Below are 17109 nucleotides of genomic sequence, written 5' to 3' on the forward strand. Positions count from 1 at the left end.
CTAATACTTGTATAGTGTAAGCATTCCCCCAGTGTTTTCAAAGGTGCAGCCAATATTGATTGACAATAAAGTTCTATGTGAGACACTTTACATGCCCAAAGTCAGCAATAATGATAATTTTATCAATTCTGAAACTCTGCTTCAAAATATGTAAAAATAAAAATTGGCCACTTCAAATGTGATAAAAGTATTTTTTTCCACAGAAATTGTTGACAGTACATGAAGCAGTATCCTACAACATGGTATTAGGATCTCTAATAGCTGACCTAAAGAAAGAAAAAGTCAAATACAAACCTCTGAAAAAGTAAGGATTTGTAATTATTAATCTAATATAAAGAAAGGAGGGATTTGATATAAAATACTGATATGTATTTCATCTTTCATATATATACACTAATCACTTTATTTGTAATCACCAATACAAATCCAGTAATATCAGTGCACACAAAAAGGAAAGACTCCTAGGAAGCTCTCTTTGGGGCTTATTCTATTAGCTTCGATAAAATCACTGCCACATTTTGGAATGACCAACCTCACGGTCTGACGTTTGCATTATCACAGTATTCAGAAAGAGTTATTGCAATTTAACTACCGTTCGCAAGGAAAATGCCATACCGCTCTGGATAGCAGTGTCCGTATCTGTGTCTTTTTCTAAGTTCTGCCCGTGATCTGCCTGCAGTCTGTTAGAGCTGCACAGAGAGAGCTGCATCTCCCTGCACAACTCTTAGGCTGAGTCCCCAGTCAGCACTGTGGCACGCGCGCCCGGCAGGGGGGGCGGCGCGTGCACAGCGCTTCACTGCGATCTGCGGTTTAAGGGGAGAACGTTTGCAAAGGGAGGGGGTGTGGCGGTAGGTTTGCGGGGCGTGGCCATGACGTCCCGCGGCTGGTTCGCCCTCATTGGCTGAACCGCTGGCGTGGGCGTGGTCAAACCTCCGTCACAAATGCCAATCTCAAATTCCCCTGCATGCCTGAAAACCTGTCACGCACCGCTGGGGAAAGGTGCGCGACAAGGTATGAACTGGGACCGGAGGAACTGGGGGGGCGGGGCTTGATTGCACGTGCGCTGTAGTAGTTAGTGCATGAATAGAACAGAGCAATTTTACCCATGACTTTGACGTGTGGGTACTGTTCGTTTAGCCAAACAGTCACTTTGCTTAGTTCGGATAGTGGTGCATATTGACACCAAATAATTGATCCATAGATAAAAGTGTGAGATTTCTCATGTGAGAGATTGCTGTTCTCATCTGCTTGTGTTTGAATCAGCAGCAGTTTGCTAGCTTCTCAGTTCTATGTCATAAATAATTAATTTAGACCTTCGTGCAACAGTCTCACTTGTTTCTATCTGCGTTATCTCAGTGAGATCATAAATCACATCAAAATAGATTCTGCTGCTTTCTTTTTCCATCAATCTGTTGGCCATTACACTTTTCCTTTCTGTGTCAGTACTGCACTCTCTACGTGACCTCGGTTGCAATGGCACCTGTCTAGGCATGTACTGTACACTGTAGACTCTCACACACTTCTACTGAGTTCAAAAACATTAGATGAACACTCTCAAAGCTTCTTGTTATACATATAGATATAAGCAGTGTTCGACATACCTATACATCTGCACGCACCGGGCAAGTGGTTTTAACACCGTGGCGAGCTCCTATTGGCCCAAGCAGTACACGTGTTTTTTTTTTAAATTTTCCCTGCTCGCGCTGCTGTTTCATTTCCCCCGCTCGCGCTGGAGGAAAAAACAAAAAAAGCCGGAGGCGGATTCATGTTGCTGCAGGAGATTACCCCGCCTTCGGCTTTTTTTTTTTTCCTCCAGCGCGAGCGGGGGAAATGAAACAGGAGTGGCTCCCTGAGCAGTGCCCTCCCTCCTCCCCCGCCTCTCTGAGCACGTTTCTCCTCCCCATAGCAGCCAGAGAGTGCCTCCGCAGGCCCCCGCATACCTCCCAATGCCCCCCGCTTACCCCCAATGGCCCCCGCATACCTCCCAATGCCCCCCGCTTACCACAATGGCCCCCGCAGGCCCCCACATACCCCCAATGGTCGCCGCATACCCCCAATTGCCGCTGGTGGCCCCTGCATACTCCAATTGGCCGCCGTATGCACCCGCAGGCCCCCTCATATCCCCAATGGCCCCCCCATACCTCCCAATGCCCCCCGCTTACCCCCAATGGCCCCCGCATACCTCCCAATGCCCCCTGCTTACCCCCAATGTCCCTCGCAGGCCCCCACATACCCCCAATGGTCACCGCATACCCCCCATTGCCGCGGCAGGCCCCCGCATAACCCCATTGGCCGCCGTTTGCCCCCACTGGACCCCTCAAACCTACGATGTCTCCCACAAGCTCACAATGTCGTCCCCAGCCCCCGATGACTCCAATATACCTCCGATGGTGAGCGGGACACCTGGCGCCGTTTCTGGTAGTGTGTGTCTGTCAGAGTGTGTGTGTGTGTGTGTGTCTGTCAGAGTGTGTGTGTGTGTGTGTGTCTGTCAGAGTGTGTGTGTGTCTGTGTGTCTGTCAGAGAGTGTGTGTATGTGTCTGTCACAGTGTGTGTGTGTGTGTCTGTCAGTGTGTGTGTATGTGTCTGTCAGTGTGTGGGTGGGTGTGAGTGTGTGTCTGTCAGATTGTGTGGGTGTGTGTGTCTGTCAGAGTCTGTGTGTGTGAGAGTGTGTGTATGTGTCTGTCAGAGTGTGTGTATGTGTCTGTCAGAATGTGTGTGTGTGTGTGTGTGTCTCTGTCAGTGTGTGGGTGTATGTCTGTTAGTGTGTGTCTGTCAGAGAGTGTGTGTGTGTGTGTGTGTGTGTGTGTGTGTGTGTGTGTGTGTCTGTCAGTGTGTGTGTGTGTGTGTGTGTCTGTCAGAGGGTGTATGTGTCTGTCAGAGGGTGTGTGTGTCTGTCAAAGTGTGTGTGTGTGTGTGTGTGTGTGCCTGTCAGAGTGTGAGTGTGTGTGAGTGTGTGTGAGTGTGTGTGAGAGTGTGTGAGAGTGTGTGAGAGTGTGTGTGAGAGTGTGTGTGAGAGTGTGTGTGAGAGTGTGTGTGAGTAGGATGACTGACTTGGTCTCTCTCTCGCTCACCCTCTCTGTGTGTGTGTCGCTCTGTGTGTGTGTGTGTCGCTCTCTCCCTGTGTGTGTGTCGCTCTCTCTCTCTCTCTGTGTCGCTCTCTATCTCTCTCTCTGTGTGTCGCTCTCTCTCTCTCTCTCTCTGTCGCTCTCTCTCTGTGTGTCGCTCTCTCTCTCTGTGTGTCGCTCTCTCTCTGTGTGTCACTCTCTCTCTCACCCACTCTCTGTCTCTCTCTCACACTGTTTCACACTCTGGACCTGGATATCTTACTTACCCTATATATCTTAACTGTCCTATACCTACACCGTAATAACCTATACTGCTTACTTCCAGAACTGACTCAAGCTTCACACAGGAGACATCGGAATCCCCCCTAACCCAGAAGACAGGTAAGAAACACCTCACCTCCAACATATAACATTGCGGGAATGAGGTACCTGGACTGCGGATCAGGTAAGATCACACACACACACACATACAGTACACACACATACACACACACATACACACACGTAACAAGGACTAATTGTAGTATAATGTAATACAATAAATAAACTTATGTCAAAAACTAAGGTTGTTCTTACTAGGAATTTATTCAATTTATTTTTTGATTTTTTTAAAAGCGGGACTAGGGCAGGGTTGGGGGCGGGGTTGGGGGCGGGACTAGGTGGCGAGTAGATTTTTTGTTCGGAGAGTAGATTTTTGAGTGATTTGTCGACCACTGGATATAAGTATAGCACCTTATTGGGTTAGGTATCTCAATTGGAGTGACTTCTCAGCCCCTCTGTTCAACGTCGACGAGAGTCATTAAAAAAGCAGCAAAACACCACGAGGAAAATATTGCATGGGAATACCAGATTATTATTTATTAAATCATATTACAAATGAACAAGAAGATCCCTTATGTGTTTGATGCCCAAGGGCACTTTATGAAGGATTAACAAATACAGAACTGAAATTACGTTATATACTCGCCCAATAATGGCATTGCAATTAAAAACAAATAAAGTAATTCAGATAATGTGAAATTATTTAAACTGCCTTTGGGGGAAAATGCTTAGAAACTGAGTAAGATCTACCTTCTTAAAATGTCTCAAGTGCTCCATTATGAGCATCTTTAAGGGTCTATGTACAGTATATGTGAATCAAGATCTATATTTAGCCTGAGTGCAGCCACTACAGAGCCCGTACTGCTACTTGTTCATGATTCAGACCTGGGCATCATGTGGAATGACTCTATTCCAACTCCAACTTAACCATTTGAGGGTTTATGGAATCACTGGTACTGTATACAGTAACAGGGTATCACTGGGTCAATCCGTCCTACTGTTTTGTAGTCCAGGGAACAGTATGAATTTTCAGGGTCATGGTGCATAGCACCTGAGTCCCAAGGGTCAAATGGGCATGAGACTGGTAGTCCCATGGTTTCAGCTCATCCCTAGTACTCCTTTTGCACTGAGCTCTTATAACAGGTTTGGCTACCTCGTAGCACCTAACACAGGTACGTACCCCTGCTCGCCTTGTAAACCTTTGTAATTGTTCCTAATTAATGGAACAAAACTACCGCTGATGCCTTGCACCCTATCTGAGATTGGCAAAATCCTACTAAAGAGACATTATAGAGAAAGGAGAACTGGCGCACAGTCAAAGAAGTGGGTCCTAAGGTTAATGAAGAATGATCCTTTATTTAATCCATAAAACAAACGGAGGTAAGCACCCTCCTACGTGTTTCGTGTACACCCATACACGAAATGCGTAGGAGGGTGCTTACCTCCATTTGTTTTATGGATTAAATAAAGGATCATTCTTCATCAACCTTGGGACCCACTTCTTTGACTGTGCGCAAGTTCTCCTTTCTCTACATTGCACCAGCATTTCTACTTGGCAGCACATTTTGCAGGACATCAGATTGGGCAATATGTGAGTAATGTTTATCTATTATTTTGTCATATTGTGAACCAAGGGACCATCCCTATGAGCATTACATAGGGGCTTCATTGCTAACCCCATCTTCAGGGATATTTTGGCCCCACAGAGGACAATATTTTCATTATCTCACTAGCCCTATTCTGTGTACCCATTTGTATTTTATGAACAAAATGGATCCAGCGCTGGAGCGCATTAATCACTAATTATCTCTAAAGAGACATTATAGTCATGTACTGAATAAATCCGCCATTAGAACCCTAATAGCTGGTATATATATATATATATATATATATATATATATATATATATATATATATATATATATATATATATATATATATATATATATATAGTTATGGTGGGTGAAAAAGGTGACAGAAAACCACCACCGTTAGCATATACCCAAAAAAAGAATATCACTTGTGAGCACATTCACATGTCTTAGACAGGTCTGCAACCCTGCCTTTCAACCATTATCACCTCGCATACAGTGCTCCCACTGCAGCAAGGGGTTCTGGGAAATTACATGCAAATGAGCACACAATGTGTCACCTATTGCCTGGAATATCCATTCAAATGGAGCCCATTTAAGCTGATGTATCGCCGTTCACACAGCTTTAAAACACAGCATGGGACTAGCAAAACAAGTACAAACCACTCACAGACATGTTTCAACCTTGATGGGTAACATCAGCGTGAGGTTTGTTTATACTTGCTTTTAAATATTTCTAGGCTGGGTAGGTTTACCATACATTTTAAGTTATGGTGGGTGAAAAAGACGACAGAAAACCTCCACCGTTAGCATGTAGCCAATAAAGAATATCACTTGTGAGCCCATTCACATGTCTTAGACAGGTCTGTCGCCTTTTTAACCCACCATAACTTAAAATGTATGGTAAACCTACCCATTTCTATGCTGGGTATGCCCCAGATTAAGTCTTTCACAGACAAAACTGGTAGGGTGAGGGTCTCTGAACAGATCTCCCCGTCTGTCTGAAGTAAGGACATTTTATTCTCCTGCCTGTACTGCAAAGCCTTATTCCAGGCTATTGGGACTGTGTAGTTCACTTTCAACCAAGGGAACTTCAGTGATTGTGAACACAGGGTGTATCCTGAGTTCCTGACATCACCAGCCTCTCTGCTTCCAGCACAGAAAGGATTTTATCCTTACATGCCTGTTTAAATTCAGCTACATTATCATATCTCGTCCTGGATTCTTATAAGGATATTCTACGTATTTATCCCACAGGTGTTAGACATTTAACCACCTGTTGTCTCTCATTTGCGCCTTTTGTATATATATATATATATACAAAACGAAAAGAAAGAAAGCGCCCGATCCTAGTGTAATATGAAAAATACACATTTAATATTCCTGTAAAAAGTCCAACAAATTTAAACTCACAAACGAATGTGAAAAACAAGCATGTAATGAGTATACTCATTCGCCAACCCCTGATGAAATCACCTGAGCATGAAGAAGCGCGTTGGGAGTGTTAGTGTGAGCTACTGACAGTCTGTCACCTTACTCAATTACACTTTGGCTTCTGCTGGGACATTGCATATGCTACTACGCATCGGCAAACTACTACACTTTCTCCTTCTCCTCCACGGGGTCACATTACCATTTCCTCCCATCCGGAGTTGCTGTGGTGAGCGGTGGACTTCGGGTTACATCAGGAGAGGTTGTGCATTCTCTGAGGCCCCTGCTGGATGTTGGCTCAGAGGAGCTGGGACTTCACAGAGGAAAAGAGTGGCGTGTGAGCAGAGCAGTGTCTTCCGGCGGTTGGCGAATGAGTATACTCATTACATGCTTGTTTTTCACATTCGTTTGTGAGTTTAAATTTGTTGGACTTTTTACAGGAATATTAAATGTGTATTTTTCATATTACACTAGGATCGGGCGCTTTCTTTCTTTTCGTTTTGTAGATCTACTGGGAGGTCGTTGGTTCCTTACAGAGAGCAGCCGGTATCCAGACTAGTGGGCCATCATCTATATTCCTAATACATCAACAGGACTAATTCTTTTTATGGTTTTTTTATTGATTTTTATTTTTCAATTGTTTTTTTTTTGTCTGCAATTTTAATCATACATATTTTTGGACACTAAGTCATTAGCGCACACTAATTTAGTTATATATTAGTATTATTTTTTAATTGTGTGTCATTTATATAATTGGATATTGCTACTGATATCTATTTGGTAACCTATACATATGAGTTTACTATATTTGATATATTTACCATCAATGTGTTAGGTGAGACAGACACCTGAGGGGCGCAGTCTTTTTGTTTGTATAATTGTATATATATATATATATATATATATATATATATATAATTCATACAATGAAAATTATATTCATAAGTAATTTTCAAATTAAAAAAAATATTGTTACATTTTTTTTTTATATTGTGTAGAACCCCAACTGGACCACTCCAAATAAAAATCAAAGCAAATCGATCAATATAGCACTTATAAAAAGCTAAATACCGACAGAGAGGAATCTAATCTCCAAACACGTGGGCAGCTTTCCACCAGCTCTTGAAGAGGTTGGCATAGGAAGGGGAAAAACAACTGCCCATATTGTAGATGTTCCACTTGTATGGGAATAACAATTGTCATAAAAAAAAACATTTGTGGGAGAGAAGAAAGTATATACTATGTAAAATAAAAGTGCTCTGTACGAGTGATAGTAACCTATTGCGGTAAGTCCATAGTGATAAAGAAAAAACATCTAATGTGTTCAAACCTAATGAGTTTAATACAGAATGGGATTGGAAACCTTTGTTACCGGAGATTTGTACTTATATGCTTCATTGTGCATATCTATTTAACAAAGTTTAAGGCCCTTATTCTGTAAGGTCTGATAAGAGCAGATTGCGTGCTATCGCATGAAAGCCCCATTGACTTTAATGGGGCTTTTCTGTGATAGCACGTCATTTGTGGGAAGCGACATGCTGGTTCTTACTTTTTTAAATTGGTCCAAGGGATATCTGAGGGATTCTACCTACCATCTTTAACAGATCCTGACATGAACCCATGCCTGTTTTATTCCTACACCATGGGAGTTTTAGTACCACAGGAGTTCCGATACATCATCTCAACATCTGACAAGCACCCTCTCTATCAACCTTTAAGACCCAACTCAAAACACACCTGCTTAAGGAAGGATATGAGTAGCTCTATGAGTGATAGTTTTACACCATATACATAAACCTTGGCCCCTTGCAGACACACTTAACAGAATGCCCTCCTACTGTCTCTATACATCCTTCCTTCCAACCAGTTAGATTGTAAGCTCTTCGGAGCAGGGACTCCCTTTCCAAAATGTTATGTTATGTCTGAAGCACTTCTCCCCTTTATGTGTTATTTATATTATTTGTTATCAATATGATTGTCACGTGTATTACTGCTGTGAACATTAATGGTGCTATATAAATAAAGACATACAGTACACACATACATCTGTTTTTGCTATTTCTGCAGTATTGCACTATGTATGTTCTTTTTATTTTTTACACATATCTATTGATTCTGCGCTCCTCATTTTTGAGAAAACATAGAAGAGAGAGAGAGAGTCTGTTTTACTATTAAACTAACAAGTGACTTATATACCCCCCAAATACACATGTATACAATACATGGAGGTATATAATTCAATAGGGACTCTAGTAAAATAGACTCTCTCAAAACAACTATTTCAAGGTCTGGATGGGAGCAACGTCCCTTTTAGGTAAGAGATACTTAATGTGAGTTATGTTATTGTAAGCTAACAAGAGGTAGTGCTAACTTAACATGACGCTAAGCATAAGCTAATGAGATATACAATGGCCATTGTTTTTGTATATACAGTACAGATGTAGCAAGAGTTACTGTCTCCGGAACGCAGCTGAAAAGCCAAAAGCCACAGCTTTGGAGATAGTGTCCAGAGGGATTAAATGTAGAATTAAGTTTCATAGCTTCGTATTGGAATCCGTGGCATATAAATATTAAGAAATAATAACGGGAAGGAGTCACATGCATACAGTAGGTATGTTCAATAAATTACCTTTTATTGGTAGTCTTTTTTCACTTGTTTATTTTGTTTGAGTATATATGAGTTAGCCACTATTGTGCCATCTCAATGAAAACAGTCTCTGCAAGCTCTAACTCCAGAACCCACCACATTATATATATGTATATATATATATATATATATATATATATATAATTTTTTTTTTTTAATAAATATATAAAAAAATATATATGATGTGGTGGGTTCTGGGGTTAGAGCTTGCAGGGACTGTGTGTTCATTAATTTTCAACTACTATCAGTTGGTTGGAGGTTGGTGGCCCCTCCTTCCTAGGTTTAAGCTCACTCCACCCCACTTTTTAACTAGCTGGTTTTCCCATGTACCTGTGCTGGACAGGTCTACTGAGACCATTCTCCCTCCACAGCAGAGGTAAATAAGAATTGTCACAGGTAGTGTTAGGACCTGCATACTGATGATTCCATGACATGGCTACAAGCTTATAATGCTTGGGTCAAAAGGTTTAACAAAAATTACCCTTACTCATGAGAATACTAACATTGAAGTATGTAACTATGTATTTTGTCACATTGGATGTTGTATTGGGTATTTTTGTCTTTTATAGTATACATTGTGCCATCTCAGTAAGAAGCTTCTTGTGAGGCATCAAAACGTACATTGGACAGAGGGACAGAGACACCTAGTCCCATGAGGTACTATGCAATACTTGTAACAAGAAGCGTTCAGAGAGTGTTCAATTTAGTAAATCAGTGTATGAGTCTATGGTGTACATGCCATCACAGATGCCACTGCAACCAAGGCCATGTGAAGAGTGCAAGATGGATGCAGACGCAGAAGCTAGGAGCCCCTATCAGCACAACAGAGCGGGATTCCCAGCATACTGATGGAGAAAGAGAGCAGCAGAATCCTTTGGTAAACCAGAAGCGAGGCTCAAACAGTCTTTTGTTTAGATTTATGATCTGTCACAGACTTAACTCAAATGGAAGCGCATAGCATGTGAAAAGTGAGATGGTAACACAAAGGCCTACAATCCTTTTTTATGGCATAGAAATAAAAGCTAGCAAGCTGCTGCTGATACAAACACAAGCAGACTAGAAAACAGACCTCCTACATTAGACATATATATATATATCTTTTATCTATAGAGAATGTCTTTGTTGTTATTATGCACCACCCTCAGAGCTAAACAGAGTGACTCTTTGGCTAAACTAAAAGTACTAACAAAGTCAAAGTCAAGGATGAGATGCTTCCATTTCATTCTCCACATTAATTATGTTTGATAACATATTGAGGGAGCTTGTTAATAGTTTTTTGTATGGACTGGGACTCTGGTATGGAGATTGGAGGATTTTTATAAGTGATAACAAATAAATAAATGATGAGTATTTATTTTTATATACCTTTTGCATAGGATGTTATATTACGTCACATCTTCCTACATTTTTAATATTTACAAATCTTTCTTTTCTTTTCATAGAGGCTTATTATTGTCTTCTTATTTCTTTAGTGCAGCTATTAGAGGTTTTAATACCAATTTGTAGGAGTGTGATTTCATTAGAAAGGCCACATGTTTATTTATTGAGAGTTGGGAATATTATGATTTTCACTGGGGGATTAGTAGCAGACTATGTTTTGTATATAAAGCAGTCTACCAAACATGAGGCACATATAAATACAGTAAAACAATGCAATCATTCCTGAGATAAGGTGATACATATCGAATAAAGAAAGTGTTCTAAGGTTCTTAGGGTAGATACTCAGAAGTGTGCTAAATTAGGGCAAATAACGTCATGTCACCAAATTCTGAAACCGACATTAACTTTACTTAATGTAATGGGTATCCTCAAAGCGAATCATATGCATAAATAAAGTCCATTAACAAAACCACCGTCGTTATGTTATCTACCGTATGTTACCTGCATTTTCCCATACTCTGCATATGCCCATTGGTCAAACTTTAGGCGCTTTATTAAGGTTGCTTTAATAACAGGTTTGTGTGTTAGCTTTTTCATTTAATTACTTGTATGTAATGTAATAATGGCTATCACGTATGGGTGTACAATAATGTATATCCATACATACCTCAACAATATAAATGAATATATAATTTATATTAATGTACTGTACACATAAAAAAAAATGTTGGTGTATATGGATATACAGTACATAATTGTACGCCAATACTTTATACAGTCATTATTACATTATATTAGTTCACACAATTACATATTAGTTCACACAAACATATCACTTTAGTCACTAAAAACTATAATATAGTTGAATATGTGTGTTTAAGATATTTCTATGATCTCTAATATATATATATATATATATATATATATATATATATATATATATATATATATATATAACACAGCGCTTTTTTGTAATGAAAGGATTAAATCCTGTACTCATTACATGGCTTTTAGACTATTCCAAGAAATAACTCCATGTTAATCAGGGTCTGGATATGAGTAAGGGCAGCTTTTGGAAGGTGCTAAATATTGTAGCATTATAATCATGTGCTAATATTAACGGAGGTCTGAGGATCTCCATTATTAAGTGAACTCCTTATTAACATATGATTTGCATATGAGTTATTTGAAAGTTGGTTAAAATATAAGGATCCTTATATTTTTTAAGAAAATGCCATCGCTGCACTAAGCACCTTATGGGATATGCGTTACGGATATCGATACGTTAAATTGAGATAATGTAATATTTAACAAATAGCGACCGTCTGAGGATCTACCCCATAGAATGTACTATATGTAGGTAAAGTGGGCAAAATCTGTTATTAATGTGTCTGTTTCTGTATTTTCAATTGTTCCGTTATTCATGCCTCTTATCCTGGTGCTACTGTATATCATATTTTGGGCAATTGTTTCATATTCAGTGAACAAGCTCCTAAAACACTTATACAGTATAATTTGTGTGTAGCATGTTTTTACTGTGACAAGTGCCATTTTATCTCAATTTTGAAAAATTACTAAGCATGCGACCCATTTTTTTCAGCAACAGGGAACCTAGCAGTCTCAGTTTGTAATCATAAACTCCTAGAGCTCTTACAGTGTTGTATTGATTTTTACTTGATGTATGTTCTTACCTGACCGACAAGCAATGTCCACATCTTTTTCAAAGTCTGTCTGTTATTGAAAGAAAAAAAAAACAAGTATATATCAGCAAGTATAACAGGAAGGATTACTTAGAATGTATTCTTTATCCCCTTCACTGCAAGATAGGTCAGTAATACATAACCATGCAAAGCGCTGTCGGCCTCTCTTGCAGCTAAAGGAATTGACAATGACAGTGTCCAGTGTAGATACAGAGCATTGCTCTGCACTATGTTGCAATTGACCACAACATAAAAGGGGTTCATGTTTTGCTTTCATGTTTACTATGCATACATTAGAAGTACCTCTATTTTCTATGCTTTGGCACTCTTACTAGCCTCATTTAAGCACCCCCAAAAATATTTGTGAATTTCATTAAGCACCCTCAGAAGCATATCCATATGATTTATACTACAGTAGTTTAAAGCATTGCATTTGACAAGGTAAAACCTTTCTTCTTTCATATAATTAATTTTGTAATTACAAGATTACACTACACCCCAGTTATACAACATTGGGTTTCACATTAAAGTGCAATAGTGCCTATTGTGATCTACAGCACAGGAACTCCTGTTTCCTTGAATGGGAGTTTCTGTGCGGTAGAGCCAGATCAGCATTATCACACTTTAATTATTACCATTGATGGTGTAATTTATTGATAACTTATTGTTGACTGCTAATTTTTGTTGCTGTACCAATATATAAAGATACTTTCTGATGTATCATAACAGTTGATGTTTTGATAACCATAACTGAGTCATATTTCATCCTTTAATACATTGCAAAAGTATTGCAAAAATAGTCATCAAAGCAAAAAATAACATAGATTGTGCCACTGCAATGTCTTTGGAACTCCTGGACCATGAATTATCTTATAAAGTACTGTAACGCAAACAAGCATCTCAAATAAGCAGTATCAACTTCAATCACTACAACGATAGCAATTATTTTGTATTACATTTCAAAGCAACATACACTGTATTGTGATGGAAATATGTTGTACAGTACCAATATTTGGTATGCATTCTTCCAACAATCTGTATGCAATATACATTTTTCTACACACATTCAAAGTGGTGGAGATGCAAAGTAACACAATACATGCCATATTTTTCAGTCATGTCCTTATTTTATGTGCATGAAATTAGTCTTTTTTTTTTCTAATGACAATCAGTGGTCACTATTTTGGCATTAATGTGGTTATATACAAAAAGCTTGAAAATGGATGCAAGGCTTTTTCACGAAACAATACAAAACTGGTTCAAATTGAAAGAACTGTGTTTGTTTTTTTCCATCCTTTGCCTATGATAAAAGAATCCTATTAGTCCATGTGCCATTTTCTTTCCAACCAGCAGAGATTGCATATTGCAGTACTGTAGTATAGTTAAAGAGCTGAGCATTTTCACTGCCCATTGAGTAACAGTGTTGTTTACAAATAATGTGTTAGTTAGCCTATCACACAAATGTGATAACGGGTTTGTGTGTAATTGAATGCCTTTGCTTGCAAAATTTACTACAACATTTGTCCAGAAGACAGAGGTGATGGCATGCAAAAGGTATTAAACATGCTGCTGCATAAGAAGCAGACAACGGTATGCAAGATAAATAATAGTGATCAAGTCAGTTCCCCATACAGAACATTCTTATTAAATCTATGAGCTGCTACACACTGTACATATCTGATTTTAATTACAAAGCAACTAGAGCACACATTGATATTAACTTAGTAGCCATTGTTTAGACCATAGGGCTTAACCATAAAGCTTTGTTATTTATTGTTTGATTTTGTTTTAAAAACTTGATAGAATTTCAAAACTTCTTTGTTCTAGAATTGAATGTATTGATCTGAGAAAATATGTATATATATATATATATTGCAGGCAGTGACATGTTACTTTAGGGCAAGCAAGCTCTTAAAAGCACATGTACAAGTCACATGTATGTAGGAATCTCAAGTCGGTCCATTGATATGGAGCAATGCTCAGGTACAGTAGCTGTCTATCCGATCTCACATCTATGTGTTCTACAGAACGAACGTGTTACTCCTACAATTGACAGATAAAAAGTAAAAGCGGAATAACTAATCATCTTGCATTCCCAACATTTCTTAAGGATGCACACTCTGGGGCTGGGATTGTTAAGCACATGGGCACTGCCATAAGAAAACCTGAGTCTGCTCAGTCACTGTCACTTTATTAAATCCATTGCAGTAGCCGTTACTGCATTAGAAGACATTCAATGCTTGAGTGGCAATTCGGTCCATATTTTCTAGGCAGTGCTATTCCATAACACAATTTCCAGCACCAGGAGGCACCTGATGACTTGAATGGGCTGCAAGGTGTCTTCGGATGAAAGACTGCGTTTTATGGAATAGCATTGTTTATTTTACATAACCCTAAATGTACTGCAGAGTAAACTGCTGCAAGTGACTGTAAGGGTTACATACAAATATTCTTATAAATTTCTTTATAAATTGAAATAATAATCATTTCAAAATAAAACATGTATGTTTTGGGCCCCATATATATATTACACAAGCAAATCCTCAAGCCAATGCATACTGTTTTAAACACAGCTTTTAGACAGAGGCTGGGATGAGATGCAAAGCCAGTAAACCCACTCACAGACATGTTTCAACCTTGATGGGTATCATCAGTGTGAGGTTGGTTGTACTGGTTAAGCTGGTTTGAGACTAGACTAGGTATTCACCACAATTATTAAGGTTATGGTGTGTAATACGAGCTTGAGACAAAAGGTGACACTGTGTGCTCATTTGCATGTCATTTCCCAGAATCCCTTGCTGCAGTGGAAGCGCTGTATGCTTGGCAATAATGGGGAAAGATAGGGTTGCAGACCTGTCTAAGACAAGCAAATGAACATACAGTAATATTTACAGTTGCTTTATGCTTTACTGTGGAGGGTTTGTGTCACTTTTTTTACCCACCATAACCTTAATAATTGTGGTGAATACCTAGTCTAGTCTCAAACCAGCTTAACCAGAACAACCAACCTCACACTGATGATACCCATCAAGGTTGAAACATGTCTGTGAGTGGGTTTACTGGCTTTGCATCTCATCCCAGCCTTTGTCTAAAAGCTGTATTTAAAACAGTATGCATTGGCTTGAGGATTTGCTTGTGTAATACGAGCTTGAGACAAAAGGTGACAACCTCTGTGTGCTCATTTGCATGTCATTTCCCAGAATCCCTTGCTGCAGTGGAAGTGCTGTGTGCTGGGTGATAATGGGGAAAGGCGGGGTTGCAGACCTGCCTAAGCATGCAGATGAGCATACAGTTGTATTTACATTTGCATATATATATAGGTTCTAGGTACTGACAGGCATCACACCATACACATGTGACCCAGTCAGTACCCTCCCCAGGTATGACACTCCAACTGCCGGTTTAGGCCTGCCCCTGGATATATATATATAAAATTTTATATATATATGTATATATATAGCCAAGTGCCTCTGGCTATAGCCTTCTACTGGCCTCAACACTATAAGTCTTGATAGGAAAAGGCAGTGTTGGGGTTAAACTTATGCGCAGGGCATAGCCTGCAGTTGCAGTCTTGATGGGTTGCCTTATCCAGGGGCAGGCCTAAACCGGCAGTTGGAGTGTCATACCTGGGGAGGGTACTGACTGGGTCACATGTGTATGGTGTGATGCCTGTCAGTACCTAGACCTGCCCTGTCATGGGGTGGTATTACAAGCCCTTCCCCCCAGGTATAAAAGCTGACACTCCACCAAATTGAGGGGTTCTATGGATATGCTATGATTAGCAGTGCATGGTATGGTGAGATACCCTTTTTCCTGTAAGAGGGTAAAGGAGATTAGGAGGGACTCTTGGGGCCTCAAGCCCCTGGGGTCTGTTCCAGGGAACGGAGATATGCCATGCTGTTTGTACAATAAACCTGCTGTTGGACCAAACATGCTGTGTGATTATTGAGAAGGAGAGTTGCCTGTGGGGACCATCCTGCTTTCAGCAGGATCCTCATGGGCTGGAGGCGCTGCACCATGAGACGGAGATAGCCTTCCCTGTTACTGCTCCCATATAACAACCGCGGAGCAACTCAGACCTCCTGTACCAAGCAGGTGAGCTGCAGCACCGGGGGAAACACCCATATAGGGGCCAGATCTTCCATGGCATGGGGGAACAGGTGCTACATACATACATACATACATACATACATACATACATACATACATACATACATACATACATGTAAATAATAGTAGTAATATAATAAATAATAAACTAACTTCAGTTCTCATTAAAACTTATCTGTCTGGTCCCATGTATGGGCCCAAAACTTTCCTCAAGATTCATCAACCTCTATTATGGGTTAACGCACCTGATTTGGCATCAACTACCAATGGCTTGGATGGTACTTAACGATGGATCAGGTGTGTTAAACCATAACAGAGCTTGATGAATAATGCCCTTTGTCTAAAAACAGGTGTGTATACAGTAAGTCAACCAGCCAGAATAATAACTATGCTACAGGTTCAATAATGAGCTTTGCATTTTATAATATGTGTAAATGATGAATATCTTATGTTTAAATATTAGTTCAATTTAGTTCAACTTGTAAGTAATAATTATGTTTTCACGTTAATACTGTGTTTTAGTAATATTGTACAAAACAGCACTATCTGCTTATGAAGCTGCTAACATTTATATATTTAAGAAGATCTTGATGTTACCTTTTGACAGTTCTTAATTTATATTAATAATTTCTAGAAAATGTGCTCTAACACATTTTTATTCTTTATTATGTGAATCATCTTTCCTGTGTTATTTTGTTCCCATAACAGCCTTTTGACTCCAAATGAAGTGTGTGACACTTATCTGCAGAATTCTATTGCCTGTGAGTGATTGGTAATAAAACAATGTTACTTTGACATTGTGTGATTCCTCTCATCTAGTAGCACTCTCAAACATATGTATGGTGAATCATTTTCAGAATAAA

The 17109-nt window shown here is 39.5% G+C and overlaps 1 protein-coding gene across 13 annotated transcripts in view; it reads right to left on the reverse strand.

The window, feature by feature from the left end:
* The window catches only part of ADGRB3 (adhesion G protein-coupled receptor B3), an 892370-nt gene that overhangs the window by 58486 nt on the left and 816775 nt on the right, over positions 1–17109 (reverse strand). For all 13 annotated transcript variants that reach the window (XM_075598089.1, XM_075598088.1, XM_075598086.1 and 10 more), the window contains one exon: positions 12128–12167. In XM_075598089.1, the coding sequence (XP_075454204.1) occupies positions 12128–12167 (40 nt within the window). The remainder of the gene's footprint in view (positions 1–12127; positions 12168–17109) is intronic.

The sequence above is a fragment of the Ascaphus truei genome, chromosome 4, assembly GCF_040206685.1.
Source record: "Ascaphus truei isolate aAscTru1 chromosome 4, aAscTru1.hap1, whole genome shotgun sequence".
Classification (NCBI taxonomy): domain Eukaryota; kingdom Metazoa; phylum Chordata; class Amphibia; order Anura; family Ascaphidae; genus Ascaphus; species Ascaphus truei.